Below are 18,216 nucleotides of genomic sequence, written 5' to 3' on the forward strand. Positions count from 1 at the left end.
ATAAATCCCAATATTTCTGTGCGTACACACATTCTAAATTCTGTGCTTAAGTACGAAAATAGAACACTTTCTAAGAATTGTTGATAAATGAGGGCCATCTACGCTGTGGTGACGTCAGTCAGCAGCACTAAATCGCAGTGTAGTTTCTTAGTGGATGAATACGCACAGAAAGGTACACCATGCAAATGTCCATGCTTTATTTGTTTTAAACGAGATGATTTAGAAATGGGCAAATACATTGCGTTGGACAGAGGGTGGAACGCGGAAAAACTGCAATGACGTAACACCTCCCTAGGTGTAGCTCTACTTTCTGATTGGCTTAAAATACACCGTCCCAACTGTCCCTAGGCCTAGACCGTGTCCCAACCGACCCTGCTCTCCCCTAAACTCCTGCCCATTGATTTGAATCCATCAAGTTTATCACTACTTTCAAAACCAATCTCAAAGAACACCTACGGACGGGAGACTGCAATTCGAAACTGGCCCCTGTAAATGTCCTAACCCAACCCCCTCCAATGTACAGTAAATTATCTACATAGACCCTCCTCTTGGAACCAAGCATGGTTTCGTCAATATTTCAATGTACAGTTTTGCTTGTACAGTTCCCCCCCCCCCCCGCCTACCCAACCCCCCCCCCCTACACCCACCCAACCACCTCCAATGTACAGTCCCCCCCTACCCAACCCCCCCCCCCCCCACCCAACCACCTCCAATGTACAGTCGTCCCCCCACCCAACCCCCCCACCCCACCTACCCAACCTCCTCCAATGTACAGTTTCTACGTCAAATGTATATACTCTCTTTTTTAGACACTTTTTGTATCACAAACAGTACTGTATTTGCAAATCTGGTATGTCATACATGTATAGATGTAGCAGTACTGTCTATCTGTATGTCGTGTATGTCATATATGTTATGATTAATTGAAAATGGGGGACCCTGATGTAAACAAGACGAAAGTCTTTCTCTGGTCTGCATCCCCTTAACAATTGAGTGTATTGAGCTGTACTGTACCCATTCTGCAATCTGTTAATAAAGTTTTCAATAAATCAATCAATCAATCAATCAATCAATACTCTTGCCAGATTTGAAAATGGGTAGGTCTACTCTGCACTTTAGACCTAGAGTATAAATGTATATATATATATACTATGCTACATAGTCTACTTTATGTCAAGATAAATTATGCAAGAAAACCGTGATTTCTCTGGACCTGAGCTTCTGCAGTTCTCTGTCTGTGGTCTGGCTGAGGATGGCTGTCGCTATGGAAACGGGACGCTGTACCGCCCCCTAACATTTCACCAGACTTTTCTGCAAAGGCCAATCTTTTGAGCTAGAACTTAGAAGACTATACAGTACGCAATGCGTTAGTTATGACAGGCCTAGTCGCTATCGCGGAGAGGACGATTGATAAGAGTTGCATTTAGTTGGAGAACGTGCCGGGGTTAAAATATAAGCAAGACATGTCTGACGACGAAAGTGTACCTTCCTTTTTGGAGGACGACTTGGTCAAGTTTACAAGAGATAAAGTTGGTTCGCTACTGCGACTGCAGCGCGACGCATGGGAGCAGAGTGCAGCGACGCTGGCCTTTCAGACACTTCTGAAGGACTTCTTTGACAAGCAAAGGATTCTGTTTTTCACCTCAACGTCGGACGGTTCTCTAATAATTGCTTCTAAAAGGGTAAGTAAGTAGCCCATTTATGTTGTTGAATGAGCAATATCTTAGGTAATTACCATGCATGATGTGCACACGTGAGAATATAGGCTCCTTGCAAAAATATCTCGTCGTCAAGGATTTAAGTGGCGAATTGACTTGTTTGCTTAACCCGTCATATTGTAAGACTCGTCCTGCTGACTTGTCGTACAGAATTTGTAAGTCGCTTTGGATAAAAGCGTCAGCTAAATGATGACTAAATGTAATGTAATCATGTAATGTGCATCTTGTGTCGCCAATACATCTTTTCATCTCATTTCAAACTGCAGGGCTCACCCGCTGCTCCCAAAAACAAGGAACTTTATATTCTCAAGAAGAAAGCTGTGCCCTTGAACTCGGAAAACTGCAGGGAACTTGTCCTTTTTGGGCTGCTATCTCCATCACCACTGCCACAGCTGTCAAACACAGTCGAACAGGTAAACATGGTCCTTTCTGGCATGTCATCCAACTACAATTGTGCTCATTTGTGCTGTAATGAAGACAACTTACATGTTGTCAATTATAGTTTTTTTTTTTTATCCACTTTTTCTATATTTTTCTCCCATCCCAATTTTCGTATCATCCAATTCAACCCTCCCCTGTCACGAACGCTGTTTCTTGCCTCCCACAAGCCGGCTGCAATGTGGACTAAGTCATACATAGCACAAGTCCCCTCCGGTACTTGAGGTAACAGCAGTCGCATCTTTTCACCTGCGCAGCTCGATCTCTCAGTGGCGAGGAGTAACGCGTGGGAGGCTCACGCTGCCCCCGACACTTCCTGATTCCACTGCGCAGGCGCACCAACCGACCTGTAGGAGTCGCTGTCCACAACGCCCGATCCCCACCCATCAGTTTCCCACCCCCTAATACGGCCAATGTGTATTAGTACGGACGACCAGCTAAACTGAAAGCAAATGTGGAGCGCTGGGCTCGAACAGGGGAGCCCAGCATCTCCAGATTTCGTGGCGAGCGCCTTGCCCACTACGCCACGTAGCCGCCATGTTGTCAATTATAGTTATGTCAGATGCCCAGTGGCGTTCCTAGCGAAAAACCCCTACACCCCCCCCCCCCAGCATTTGACAAATTGACTGATTTCATTTTACGAATTGCATTATAGAGGTGTGCTATTTTGATCCCCCGCCCCATGTCGTACTAAGCAAGCGGGACCTTCACAGGTAGTTGCCTGCCTAGCTCACAGTCACAAGGTCTGCAAGGTTAATTTACCTGATGTGACGTGCAATGAGTGATAGAAAACAGATTGCACAAAATAGATAAATACATATATATATATATAATTATAATGATTATTTATTATTATTTTTGCCTCCTCATGCCGCCCTGGGCAGCTGCCCATGTTGCCCAATGCCTAAATCCGCCACTGCGGATGCCTCCTGCTGTGTTGGTCGAGTGTGTATTGCCTTTAGGAGGTCTGAACACACTCACTCTCCTAACCCTTGTATCAAGGTATGCGTGCCACTGCTGTCAAACATGAGAAACCATCAGACGTGGCCAAATGTGATGTCTGACGACGTCAGCCGACATGTTGAGAACATGAGGAACAAGACGTCAGTCGTCAGGGGCCAGTTTTCTGGGAAAACTCTCCTTCCTATTCCAACAGCGACGGCTCGGATAGAGAGTTCTTACAGTGCCATCAAACAGTAAGGAAACACGTATTATTATTACAGATGATCATTATATATAATATTATTTTTAATGTCGGTATACTATGCAAATTCTCTTCATATTTTTCCCGTCAGGTATGAGCACTGTGATAGGACAATAGTCCACACCATTGAGACCGTGGTCATCGGCTGGGTCCATCTAATCCAGAAGGTTTTAAAGGAGGATTCAGCAGAGCTCCTTCTGAAGGGGTTTCATCCAGGGCCCAGTGCAGAGCTGACCTTCTGGACCTCCAGGAAAAACAATATACAGAACATATATCAGCAGGTATGATCCCTTTTTTCCCTCCTCGATCTTCTTCAAAACACAATGATGTGAGGGCGGCTACGTGGCGTAGTGGGCAAGGCGCTCGCCACGAATGACGGAGACGCTGGACTTGCCTGTTCGAGCCCAGCGCTCCACATTGCTTTCAGTTTAGCTGGTCGTTCGTACTAATACACATTGGCCGTATTAGGGGGTGGGAAACTGATGGGTGGGGATCGGGCATTGTGGACAGCGACTCCTACAGGTCGGTTGGTGCGCCTGCGCAGTAGAATCAGGAAGTGTCGGGGGCAGCGTGAGCCTCCCACGCGTTACTCCTCGCCACTGAGAGATCGAGCTGCGCAGGTGAAAAGATGCGACTGCTGTTACCTCAAGTACCGGAGGGGACTTGTGCTATGTATGACTTAGTCCACATTGCAGCCGGCTTGTGGGAGGCAAGAAACAGCGTTCGTGACAGGGGAGGGTTGAATTGGATGATACGAAATTGGGATGGGAGAAAAATATAGAAAATGGGAGAAAAAGTGGATAAAAAAAAAAAACACAATGATGTGAATTATTCGATTTCCCAAACGTTGCCATTCGTCCGGAACACTGATGTCACTACGTCTTTGTAACTACATCAACGCAGCTTCAGAGTCCCATCGTTCAGAAGATGGTGAGGATCTTAGAGATGACAGAGAGCAGTTATCACCCCATGATCAAAAATCTGATTGGAGATGTTTTCGATGGTAAGTCTTGACATCCATTGTTTTCCTTTTTGAAGCCAAATGATATGTACTTGGTGTGCTGTGAAATGTAGGATGGCTGGCATGATTACATTGAATTCGATTAGATTAAAATGTATTGTCATTATGCAGCACAAGGACAGTGCAACGCAAATACGTTTGGCTTCCAACCAGAGTGCAAATGTAACAGTAAAGTGCAATAGTAATATACAATGTACAGGTGATTAAACTGGGTATAAAATATATAAATTAGTACTACTGAGTATAGTGTTAATCAGAGGTATGTACAGAGTTGTAGTATTGATATGTACAGTGACACAGGTATGAAGACACTATGGTAGTAAGTCATACTGGCCAGCAGTGTAACTAGTAAGAGTAGGTAAGGGATGTGTACAGATATGGATATAGTATCTACAGATATGTAAAAAGGATTATATGAAACTGTAAGGTAGGCTCGGGTGAAAATGTATATACTGGTGTTTGTCCCAAGCACTTCAAGAGGCCAAGGATATAGAAGTACATCTGCAGCCACTGCGTACGCACCTGTCTCAACTGGAACGAGTGGAAGAGTTCCCACACATCGAGCCCTTCATCCCTGCACTCCTCCACCTCCTCTTCCTCATCTGGACCCACTGCCCGTCGTACAGAACGCCAGCTCGCATCGTGGTGCTACTGCAGCAACTATGCAACCTGCTCATTCAACAGGTCAGTCTCCTCTATATTTATAGCTCATATCTCCTCCTACATATAGAAGAAGATGATTAATCTATTGTCAATGTACACGAGGCAATTGAAATGTGTATTTTTGCATATCCCTCCTAGTTACACATATATACACAGTCCTCCACGCATATGCAATTTCATCAGCGAGAGGTCAGAGTGCAGGGTTGCCTGCAGTGCAGCACCCCTGGAGCAGTTTTATGGGGTTCAGTGCTCAAGGGCACTTACAATTACAATTAAATTTGACGCTTTTATCCAAAGCGACTTACAGATCGTGAACAACATGTCAGTGGCATTGTTCGTCAGATAATATCGAGCTTGAGTGTTACACTTAGCTGCAGTATTAGAATATACAGAAGCTGGTGTATATATTTAGTGAAATGAAAAAAGGGGCTTTTCTCCTACAGTGTATGCGTTGGGCTGAGAGCATGATATGAGGAGAAACTTGTAATCACTTTTTCTGGTGGTTTTCTATGTATATATCGCTAGGAAATTATAGAAGAACAGCCCACAGGAATGCATACTCTTTCTTCCTTTAGGCCTCAGATTACCTCTCGGCAGAGAAGCTCCTCGGGGAAGACACGAAGGAAGGTCTGGAGAGGGTGAAGAGGGCGGTGAGGGTCCTCCGGCGCTTCAGGGAGAGATACCAGACCCAGAGGGAGAAGCTGGCAAGTGACGACAACCACGCCCCCTGGGATTTCCCGTCCGCTATGGTCTTTACACGCTTCAACCGGTTCCTTAATCGCACTCTACAGATTGAGGTGAGGTCATCGTCGCAAAACCCACGCAATGTCATTTTCGTTACCGATTCACACAAATCGCTTTAGATTTTCACAATAATATAGTATTGTTTTTTTTTTTTTTTTCTTTTTAGGACTTGTTTATAATCATGCTGGACTTTCAGAGGTTGAAGAAGGTGGAGGTCGGCGGACTCAGAGGCCGAATCTACAGCGAGCAAGCTGCTCAGATACACAGAGAGTTCACCGACCACTGCCGGGCGTTTACGGAAAGTGAATACAATCCACTTGACTGCGACACTCCGGTAATACTTGTCTAAAAGCAGCTCTGTGTATGACTTCACAATACATAAAACATAATAAGGTCCCGTGTCAAAATGAATAAAACTTTTATGTTAGAGAAATCAGCTTATAGTGTAAAGTGACGTACAGATATCTCCCCGAAACTCTGATAAGGAAAGATAGAGAGAGAGATAGCTGTAGTATGTTGGTCCAGTCACTGACATTCTATCAGTCAGTTGTCTGGAGTAGGGAGTCGTACAGCCATATTTCAACTTGATGTACACCTCTAGATAAGATAATGAAACAGGATTGCTGGAGGGTGAATAATCCGCAGGTCATGTCACAACAGGTGTCTCTGGCTGTAAAAGCGGGTCAAGTTGTTTTGCTAGCTGAGGCCTAGCAACGTTACTGCCAAACATCCCATGAGTATTTTAGCATCGCGTGTCCATGATTTATGATGTGAAAGATAATATCTTGCTCAACAAGAAAGATTGTTGTAGATAATGCAAATTGATAATTAGTGGTGCCCCGATCGATCGGCCATCGATCGTTATCGGCCGATAATCAGTATAAATATGCGATCGGGGAATTCCGATAATGAGTCATATTCGCCGATCGCGGAAACTGATCAAGTGGATATCTCACTCGCTTGTCTCAGACGCACAGGACCTGCAAACTGCTCCTCCTCCCTAGCCCCGCCCGTACCCGTGTAGAGTTTGTAAACACGGCGAGTCTAGATAGTGCATTCGACCTGAGCTAACGTTAGCTACCTAGCTATCGTTACTGTTTTATTTTCGCCGATCGTCAAAACAGATCTCACTCGCTGAGTTCTGTCTCAGACACCGGGAGCTGCACACAGTGCTGCGCGTCTGCTCCTCCTCCAGCTCCTCCCGCACGCATGTAAACACGGGTCTAGTCTAGTCTAGTGGGACGGGACCTCCATGAGCTAACGTTAGCTACCGCTACAAAATGACCCAGTCAACTATTCACTTTTAGTTTAATACATGATGAGGCATTGTCTAACTGAACGGTATCTAGCCGGCTAGCTACTGATAGCTCCTGATATCAACAAATGCTCCAGCAATAGTCTAGTTATCTAGTACTAGTGTATGATACCTCTGTTAGCTCACGTTAGCTTAGCTCACTGTTCAAAACGAAATGTCCCATTCAACTAAATAGTTCACTGAGGCGTTGTCTTAACGTTATATTTCCGGCTAGCAGTAGCTACAGACAGCTCCTGATATCAATGTCTTATAACACTCATTCGATGCATATTCGAAGCCCGGCTTGCGTCGCAGTCATTAACGGGGATAGCTGAGGGAGTAGGGTATATCTGCAGAGCCTAGGGTAAATCTGCAGAGCCGAATGTGATTTGATCAAAGCAGAGTATGTACACACAGACAGTGGAGATAGCGAGCATTTTGACTTGTTGCGTGGTGGCGATGTCTCGCAGATAATACAAGTACAAGTCTAATTATATAATATATATATTTTATAAAAAAAAAAAAAAAAAATTATATAAAATAATTTTTAATTTCTTTTTAATCAAAAACGATCGGTATCGGATCGGTATCGGCCGATATGGCTCACGACGATCGGTGATCGGTATCGGTGGCAAAAAACGTGATCGGGGCATCCCTATTGATAATCCATAGCTTAATATGCCATCCATTCTTGAGTACTGATGAATACTGTTTTGACCGATATTGTCTCAAGGATTTTGAAAGAGACTACAAGGATTTCAAAGCGAAGATTGTGGACTTCGAATGCCGCCTTGCAACTGTTCTTTGCTTGGCGTTTAAGGATTGCTCAGGACTGGAATCAGCATTCAAAGTAAGATAGACTCTATATTGTGGATGATGTTGTTGTTGTTGCTGCTGATGATAAAGTGAATAATGAATGACAAGAGATATTATGTAAAGATGCATGTTAGGATGTGGCCTGTGTGGTGGGGATTTTTTATTTGTGAAAAAGGCTACAGCACAACTATATACAAAAGATGGTACATTTCCACAAAAGAGTAAAAATAAAATAAAAGAGAAAGAAATGCAAGGCAACTTACCGGTAACTTTCCAAACAAGCAAAATAACACACAAGGCCCTTGGTTATGGGTACTACTCTAGCACTTGCTATTCCAAGCAAGGCTGTGCAGCTCTCTGACTGAGAGGAGTTTCGTTCCAAGGCTTTATCCTGGAAGCTCCTCCTACAGAGACAAACCAACGTCAGTACACAATCAAATCAACATTCAAACAACAAATAGACATTATTTTCCTGACAAAATAATACTGTACAAAATAGATACATTACGACTCCATACTGACCTATAATTACTAACACTAAACAGTGTTTTAAAAGTATTTTAGGTATCTGTACATGGGCTTAACCAGCATACAATATGATGAATGGAAAATGGGGGACCCTGATGTAAACAAGACGAAATTCTTTCTCTGGTCTGCATCCCCTTAACACATTGGCGACCGCTGGGACCCGTCTAATATAGTGGTTGAGGACCAGCTTTTGTAAACAGACCGGTGTCTTTTTGTACAGCTAAATCTATACTTTATAGTATTGCTATCTGTCCATTCTCATTGTCAATTGAGTTCATAAACCGTCCCTTCAAAATGGCTTAAAGAAAAAAAAAATGCATCAATAGGTTGTCATTTTATAGCGCCGTGAATATAAGCATTATAGCGGATTTTGTCTCGTATATTTTCTGGAAGGCTAGTTATAGGGCTAATAGCTGCTAACGTTATATTCAACAGCATTTCCGTTTTACATATGCTAAAGAAATAACTCAAACTGCATATCATCGGGAATGTCCCAAAGCATGTATGCATGGAAGGGGGGGGGGCATCGTTTATTATTATTGATTATCAATAACAGTGGTCGTGTAACTAGCCACATATGCTGCTCGGCTGGTTGCGTATCATAGCAAGCTCTGATCCGGCTGTAATTTATGTGAAAAAGATCTTACCATAAGCCGGTGGGATACCCCAGAGCATTTCCCCGTTATCGATCGGCATCTGGTAGATCGATATGTCCATTGGCTGATGATAAATCCCCTTATTCCATGGTGAAATCTGCGATTCGAAACGTAATCCACGGTACATGATGCTGGTTCAGAATCCGGGTACTAAAATTGAAAGGGGAAAAAAAAAGTGATCCATTCGCCCACAGGGCATACTGCAGTGGAGCGATGGCGCCCCTAAGAGGATCTGGCCGGTATTGCACATCCTCGAATTCACAGACTAGGGAATATATGCAGTGCCGCTCCGCGACCTTGACCCGGTTATTAAAATGATATAAAAGCAATAACAACTTGCCACGGCTTTATACGTGATTCTGTCCACAACGCATGGATTCGAAACCCGTATTAACTCGTGGTCGGGCGGCAAAGTGTTAACACATTCACGGCCATTGGAATGTGGCTGGAATGTGGCTGGAACGCCAGCTTTTCATTACAGACTTTCACTGTGTGTCACGTTGTTTGTAGAGCTAAATCTATATTTTATATTATAGCTATGGATACAATATCATGGTCATCTGACAGTAAGAACCTTCCATTCAAGATGCAAAAAAGAAATAATTTTTCCATCCATACGTTCCCGTTTTATACCGTGGTGAATTTGAGTGTTATTTCGAAACGATCGGGGCTAATTCCTGTGAGGCTATTTATAAGCCGCGACGTGTATTATACCAAATCCATTGGCGTTTTGTCCCTACACACGCTACAGTTAAAAAATCAAATGCATATGAATGATAGGTATTATGTTTCATCATGAATGCATGAAAGGGGGGGGGGGGTAGTTTCTGATTAATTGATTGCCAATAACGGCATTTGTTATTACCACAACATACGTGGATCAGGGGGATGGCTATGAAATCCTTGCACGATCAAGCTGTAATTGACGTTAAATTGTCCTTACCTGTGGCCGGTCGGATTCCAAAAAGAATATTCCAATTATTTGATTGCCATCTGGTAGATCATATGTCCATTTTTCCCATGACATAACCCACCACAGCATAATGAATCGGGGGTCCCAAAGACTATTCAATGCGATCAGGTGAAGCCATAGGCTCACGTTAGTAGAAAAGTCCGCCCGGAGCATTTTCAGTGTGGCATCCGGTCTGGAACAGGGGTTACTGCATTCTCGATACAGCGCCACTAGCAGGATCTGGCCGGTACTGCACCTTCAAGTCCCAATATGCCTTTTCCAGGCAAAATACAGCTCCCTGACATAGGGTATAAATCGAATAAAAGAAAAAACAAGTCAAAAACATATATATACGCGGCTGGGTGGCGCAGCGGAGATTGCGCTCTTCACCAATGCGAGAGACTCCGGTCTCGAATCCAGGTGTCAGCATTGCCTCCGGCTTGGACCAGCCGTCATACTAACTCGTTTGGCTGAGTTAGTGGGAGGGAAGTCGTGGGTGGTAATCTGGCGTTGTGGACAGCGACTCCTACAGGTCAGGTCAGGGCGCCTGCACAGCAAAAGACAGGAAGTGGTGAAGGCAGCGTGACCTCCCACGTGTTACACTTCACCAATGAGAGTCCGCGCTGTCAGGTGAAAAGAGAGCCGCTGGCTGTCTCCGCATGTGTCGGAGGAAGCATGTGGTAGACCTCAGGGCTCCCTTGACCCACCAGTAGGGGGCACATGCGCACAACTACCAGGTAGGGGAGGGGGGAATTGGCATAAATTGGGATGGGAGGAAAAAGCCCAGAAAAATCTGGCGGAGAAAAAGAGGATACAAAAAGAAAAAAAAACATACGTTTTTGGCCGTCAACCACTGGCTCCCAATAACGTATATATACGTGGTTGGCCAGGAATGTGTTAACAATTGTGTGTATTGAGCCGTACTGTATTGTACCCATTCTGCAATCTGTTAATACAAATTTCAATCAATCAATCATGCAAGATACAAACAATGACAAAGGCCTAAGTTAATGTTTGGCTAGCATGACCACATGTAGGGACCAGGGATAAATCAATGCCATTCAGATGTTAATCCATTAACCATACACAACTATCCACAGTTCTATGCCGGCAAGATGTTATTTTAAACAGAAGAGTGGTTAATCCATTAATTACTGATTCATGAATTTGTATATTTAAAAATGTTTGCAGGTCCAAAATAAATGTTGTTGTTTACGTGTTGCATGCATGTATCCCCTCCCTACTTTCCATTTCCCCATGTGGAATGTACCTGAATGGATAAATGACATGCTGGTGCTCTGTGCCACATCTAGTGGCTGAATGTTCTCTATAGCACCTTTTAAGTATTTCAAGTCATTGTTCAATCTTGGCGTGTGCGGCGCCTTCAACAAGAACACCAGCATCATCAGAACCCACAGTTGTTCTTTTGTCCTTCATTGTAGCTGTTAGCTGTTTTTGGACCTTTCCTGGAGAAAAGGGAGAGAATCAAGCAGCTGTTCAGTCCCACCTTCCCTCTGCTGCTGAAGCTTTTCAGAGAAGAGCTGGAGAGATGTAAAGTCCTCTATAAGTTCCAGCTCAATCAGGTACTGTGTGGAAAATGTCTTACAATTATACTTTCACCAAGATGAGGTGTTGAGTCACAACTAGGGGGGGCGGTCCGGAGGGGGGGCTGTTTTCAATTTAAATAAAACGTGGAGGGTAATAAAAAGGGTAAGTTCCAGGGCGGCTACGTGGCGTAGTGGGCAAGGCGCTCGCCACGAAATGCTGGAAACGCTGGGCTCGTCAGTTCGAGCCCAGCGCTCCACATTTGCTTTCAGTTTAGCTGGTCGTTCATACTAATACACATTGGCCGTATTAGGGGGTGGGAAACTGATGGGTGGGGATCGGGCGTTGTGGACAGCGACTCCTACAGGTCGGTTGGTGCGCCTGCGCAGTAGAATCAGGAAGTGTCGGGGGCAGCGTGAGCCTCCCACGTGTTACTCCTCGCCACTGAGAGATCGAGCTGCGCAGGTGAAAAGATGCGACTGCTGTTACCTCAAGTACCGGAGGGGACTTGTGCTATGTATGACTTAGTCCACATTGCAGCCGGCTTGTGGGAGGCAAGAAACAGCGTTCGTGACAGGGGAGGGTTGAATTGGATGATACGAAATTGGGATAGGAGAAAAATATAGAAAATGGGAGAAAAAGTGGATAAAAAAAAAGTTCAAGTTCAAGTTCTTTCAAGTTCTTTAATAGTTGTCATACAGAAGTACAGAATACTTTCATACAAAATGCTTCTTACTGTTACGCTCCAGAGACTGTGCTAGACAAGATAGTATCAAATAACATAATAACATAATATAGCATGAATTTAGAAGAAGAAAATGAGGTCACAGTGTTCGGTATAGACATATGTACAATGTTCTGAGTTACCATATAATATACAATACACAATACTATGCAGTGTACTAATGTACAGTACTATCTAGTGCAAAGCAGAAATGGGATGAGGTACAATTTTAGGTACAATTTACAGTAAGGTGTACGAGTTGTAGTGCAATCCTTCATCCATAAATATAAAGTGTGGGGAGTGGGTGCTACAGTGTGTTTGTTTAAAGTGGGTGTGTGCTATAAGTGTGTGGAGTGGGTGCTACAGTGTGTTTGTTTAAAGTGAGTGTGTGCGTGTGGATGTGTGTGCTATGTGCGTTTGGTGGTTGTTGTTGTGTAGTGTTCATTCATTGTTCGTTTAGCAGCCTGATGGCCTGGGGATAGAAGCTTCTTCTGAGTCTTTCTGTGCTCGCCTTGAGACTCCTGTATCGCTTGCCTGACCGCAGCAGTTCAAAGAGGCAGTTGTTCGGGTGACTGGAGTCTTTAATGATTCTCTTAGCCTTGCCCTTGCAACGCTTGTAGTAAATGTTCTGGAGGGTGGGGAGCCCCCCTCCAATTGTGCGTTCGGCTGAACGTGTCACTCTTTGTAGTCTGCTTTGGTCTTGTGCAGTGCTATTCCCAAACCAGGAGGTGATGTTGCCGGTCAAGATGCTCTCTATTGTACATGAGTAGAAGTTCTTAAGGATCTTCTGGCTGACTTGGAACTTCCTTAGGCGCCTGAGGAAGTAGAGGCGTTGTCGTGCCTTCTTCACAACACTGTTAATGTGTGTGGTCCATGTCAAGTCCTCGGATATGTAGGCTCCGAGGTACTTAAAGCTGTTGACTCTCTCAACCGGTGCCCCGTCGATGCTGAGGGGGCTGTAGTCCTTGACCCCCGACCTCCTGAAGTCCACAATCATCTCCTTTGTTTTGCTGACGTTCAGGGAGAGGCTGTTTTCCTGGCACCATCCCGCAAGTTCCAAAAGAGTTAAGTTTCATATAAGTAATTTATTTAAGTACAGTGTTTAAGGTTGCACAATAGTTTAATGTTGACCGACCACACACACACACACACACACACACACACACACGCACACACACACACACACACACACACACACACACACACACACACACACACACACACACACACACACACACACACACACACACACTGGAACAGAGGACAGAGCAATCACGTATTAGACAATGATGCATCTGTTTGGCCCCAAGCTTTCACTGCAAACACATGGTGGCGCTGGCACGTCATTAGTGTGTCGTCATAGTGGCACAGCGCCCCCTATAGCATTGTTTAGGGAATGCCCTGAGTATGTGATATACCAGTAAAAGGGTGTTACACAGAGTTAGTTTGTTTGTTTGGTTTCCAGATGGAACCTGGTCTGACTAAGAACACGTTTGTTTGGTTTACAGATGGATACTGGTCTGACTAAGAACACGTTTGTTTGGTTTACAGATGGATACTGGTCTGACTAAGAACACGTTTGTTTGGTTTACAGATGGAAACTGGTCTGACTAAGAACATGTTTGTTTGTTTACAGATGGATACTGGTCTGACTAAGAACACGTTTGTTTGGTTTACAGATGGAAACTGGTCTGACTAAGAACATGTTTGTTTGTTTACAGATGGATACTGGTCTGACTAAGAACATGTTTGTTTGTTTACAGATGGATACTGGTCTGACTAAGAACATGTTTGTTTGGTTTACAGATGGATACTGGTCTGACTAAGAACATGTTTGTTTGTTTACAGATGGAACCTGGTCTGACTAAGAACATGTTTGTTTGTTTACAGATGGATACTGGTCTGACTAAGAACATGTTTGTTTGGTTTACAGAGATACTGGTCTGACTAAGAACACGTTTGTTTGGTTTACAGATGGATACTGGTCTGACTAAGAACACGTTTGTTTGGTTTACAGATGGAAACTGGTCTGACTAAGAACATGTTTGTTTGTTTACAGATGGATACTGGTCTGACTAAGAACACGTTTGTTTGGTTTACAGATGGAAACTGGTCTGACTAAGAACATGTTTGTTTGTTTACAGATGGATACTGGTCTGACTAAGAACATGTTTGTTTGTTTACAGATGGATACTGGTCTGACTAAGAACATGTTTGTTTGGTTTACAGATGGATACTGGTCTGACTAAGAACATGTTTGTTTGTTTACAGATGGAACCTGGTCTGACTAAGAACATGTTTGTTTGTTTACAGATGGATACTGGTCTGACTAAGAACATGTTTGTTTGGTTTACAGATGGATACTGGTCTGACTAAGAACACGTTTGTTTGGTTTACAGATGGAAACTGGTCTGACTAAGAACATGTTTGTTTGTTTACAGATGGATACTGGTCTGACTAAGAACACGTTTGTTTGGTTTACAGATGGAAACTGGTCTGTCTAAGAACATGTTTGTTTGTTTACAGATGGAACCTGGTCTGACTAAGAACATGTTTGTTTGTTTACAGATGGAACCTGGTCTGACTAAGAACATGTTTGTTTGTTTACAGATGGAACCTGGTCTGACTAAGAACATGTTTGTTTGTTTACAGATTGGATACTGGTCTGACTAAGAACATGTTTGTTTGGTTTACAGAGATACTGGTCTGACTAAGAACACGTTTGTTTGGTTTACAGATGGATACTGGTCTGACTAAGAACACGTTTGTTTGGTTTACAGATGGAAACTGGTCTGACTAAGAACATGTTTGTTTGTTTACAGATGGAAACTGGTCTGACTAAGAACACGTTTGTTTGGTTTACAGATGGAAACTGGTCTGACTAAGAACATGTTTGTTTGTTTACAGATGGATACTGGTCTGACTAAGAACATGTTTGTTTGTTTACAGATGGATACTGGTCTGACTAAGAACATGTTTGTTTGGTTTACAGATGGATACTGGTCTGACTAAGAACATGTTTGTTTGTTTGTTTACAGATGGAACCTGGTCTGACTAAGAACATGTTTGTTTGTTTACAGATGGATACTGGTCTGACTAAGAACATGTTTGTTTGTTTACAGATGGATACTGGTCTGACTAAGAACATGTTTGTTTGTTTACAGATGGATACTGGTCTGACTAAGAACATGTTTGTTTGTTTACAGATGGATACTGGTCTGACTAAGAACATGTTTGTTTGTTTACAGATGGATACTGGTCTGACTAAGAACATGTTTGTTTGGTTTACAGATGGATACTGGTCTGACTAAGAACACGTTTGTTTGGTTTACAGATGGATACTGGTCTGACTAAGAACATGTTTGTTTGGTTTACAGATGGATACTGGTCTGACTAAGAACACGTTTGTTTGGTTTACAGATGGATACTGGTCTGACTAAGAACATGTTTGTTTGGTTTACAGATGGATACTGGTCTGACTAAGAACACGTTTGTTTGGTTTACAGATGGATACTGGTCTGACTAAGAACATGTTTGTTTGGTTTCCAGATGGATACTGGTCTGACTAAGAACATGTTTGTTTGGTTTACAGATGGATACTGGTCTGACTAAGAACATGTTTGTTTGGTTTACAGATGGATACTGGTCTGACTAAGAACATGTTTGTTTGGTTTACAGATGGATACTGGTCTGACTAAGAACATGTTTGGTTTACTTAAGCATTACATCACGCACAGGAGTGTGTTATATGAATTAGATCATGCCTAGGGGTGGTTGTTAAGCCCGACGTGCAGCGGAGGGTCGTTAGACCCCCCTAGGCATGATCTAATTCCTATAACACACGACTACAAGTGATGTAATGTCTTTTATACAATGGCCGAATTCACCCAACCTTATTGCTATAGAATAAACACACAGTAATTGACGCATAATGGAGATTTTTTCACAAAACCATCCGCAGAAAAAGTAGGTAAAAAAAATAAAAATTGCCTCCGTGTCTAGAAGCAGAGGGAGGTGCGGTGCTTCAAAGCATGCCATCTAACAACAAACTTCATATAAATCCTGCAATGTATTATTGTTTTGACAATGGGTCATGACAAACCACATAATCCAACATTGTGTAAACAACTACCACAATTAGAGTTTACCCAAACCAAAAGCCCTGGGTAGACAAATCCGTCCGTGAGGCTCTGAAAGCGCGCACCTCAGCATACAACGCCGGGCTTGTGGCAGGCAACATGAATGACCACAAGGTGGCGAGATACAACGTCAGGAGAGTAGTAATAGAAGCAAAGAGGCGTTACAGGGATAAAATTTAACTCCAATATGAACAGGCTGACTCTAGAGCTATGTGGCAGGGCCTCAGAACGATGACAGATTACAAAGGCACCTCCCTCAAGCTGAACAGTGACATCTCCTTAGCAAATTATCTCAATACCTTCTATGCAAGGTTTGAGGCTGGGAATAACAACACCAGCCTACGAACCACTGCAATGGAGGGGGGGGACACTGCTGATGGTGACTCAGTGTTCAGGGTAACAGAACATGAGGTGAGGAGGACCTTTAAGAAAGTGAATATCAGGAAGGCAGCAGGACCGGACGGTATCCCCGGCCGCATCCTAAAAGTCTGTGCCGACCAACTGGCCCCGGTATTCACTGACATATTTAACCTGTCCTTGGAACAGGCTGTCATCCCCACCTGTCTGAAGAAGTCCACTATTATCCCTGTACCCAAAAAATCCAAGCCTGCTTGCCTCAACGACTACCGCCCTGTAGCTCTCACCTCCATAGCCATGAAGTGCTTTGAGAAGCTAGTAAAGGGCTACATCTGCTCCTCCCTCCCCATCAACCTGGACCCCCTGCAATTTGCATACTGCCCCAACAGGTCCACGGAGGACGCCATAGCCCATGTGCTGCACACAGCAGCATCACACCTGGACAAGAGGCAGGGGAACTATGTGAGAATGCTGTTCATCGACTACAGCTCAGCATTCAATACCATAGTCCCCTCCAAACTCATAGCCAAGCTCAGGGACCTGGGCTTGAACTATGACCTCTGCCAGTGGGTCTTGGACTTCCTGACGGGCAGACCCCAGGTGGTGAGAGCAGGCAACTGCACCTCCTCATCCATCACCCTCAACATAGGGGCCCCCCAGGGCTGTGTTCTGAGTCCCCTCCTCTACTCCCTGTACACACACGACTGTGTGGCTCAGCGGAGTAACAACACAATCATCAAATTTGCTGACGACACAGTAGTGGTGGGCCTGATCTCTGCAAACGACGAGAGGGCCTACCTGGAGAGGTCATGGTCCTGGCGGGATGGTGCCAGGAGAACAGCCTCTCCCTGAACGTCAGCAAAACAAAGGAGATGATTGTGGACTTCAGGAGGTCGGGGGTCAAGGACTACAGCCCCCTCAGCATCGACGGGGCACCGGTTGAGAGAGTGAACAGTTTTAAGTACCTCGGAGCCCACATATCCGAGGACTTGACATGGACCACACACATTGACAGTGTTGTGAAGAAGGCACGACACCGCCTCTACTTCCTCAGACGCCTAAGGAAGTTCCAAGTCAGTCAGAAGATCCTTAAGAACTTCTACTCATGTACAATAGAGAGCATCCTGACTGGCAACATCACCTCCTGGTTTGGGAATAGCACTGCACAAGACCGAAGCAGACTACAAAGAGTGACACGTTCAGCCGAACGCACAATTGGAGGGGGGCTCCCCACCCTCCAGAACATTTACAACAAGCGGTGCAGGGGTAAGGCTAAGAGAATCATCAAGGACTCCAGCCACCCGAACAACTGCCTCTTTGAACTGCTGCGGTCAGGCAAGCGATACCGGAGTCTCAAGGCGAGCACAGAAAGACTCAGAAGAAGCTTCTATCCCCAGGCCATCAGGCTGCTCAACGA

General features: G+C 44.3%; 1 protein-coding gene across 1 annotated transcript in view; it reads left to right on the forward strand.

Moving 5' to 3' along the window:
* Positions 1–1,463: 1,463 nt before the first annotated feature.
* The window catches only part of LOC311246560 (dynein axonemal heavy chain 11), a gene marked incomplete at its 5' end in the record, with an annotated part of 186,316 nt that continues 169,563 nt past the window's right edge, over positions 1,464–18,216 (forward strand). The window contains 10 exons of the mRNA XM_084336710.1: positions 1,464–1,682; positions 1,985–2,131; positions 3,159–3,352; positions 3,452–3,641; positions 4,264–4,363; positions 4,851–5,065; positions 5,620–5,841; positions 5,985–6,122; positions 7,816–7,932; positions 11,477–11,617. Of these exons, the coding sequence (XP_084192836.1) occupies positions 1,464–1,682; positions 1,985–2,131; positions 3,159–3,352; positions 3,452–3,641; positions 4,264–4,363; positions 4,851–5,065; positions 5,620–5,841; positions 5,985–6,122; positions 7,816–7,932; positions 11,477–11,617 (1,683 nt within the window). The remainder of the gene's footprint in view (positions 1,683–1,984; positions 2,132–3,158; positions 3,353–3,451; positions 3,642–4,263; positions 4,364–4,850; positions 5,066–5,619; positions 5,842–5,984; positions 6,123–7,815; positions 7,933–11,476; positions 11,618–18,216) is intronic.

This window comes from Notolepis coatsorum (assembly GCF_963971535.1).
Source record: "Notolepis coatsorum genome assembly, chromosome: 19".
Taxonomy (NCBI): domain Eukaryota; kingdom Metazoa; phylum Chordata; class Actinopteri; order Aulopiformes; family Paralepididae; genus Notolepis; species Notolepis coatsorum.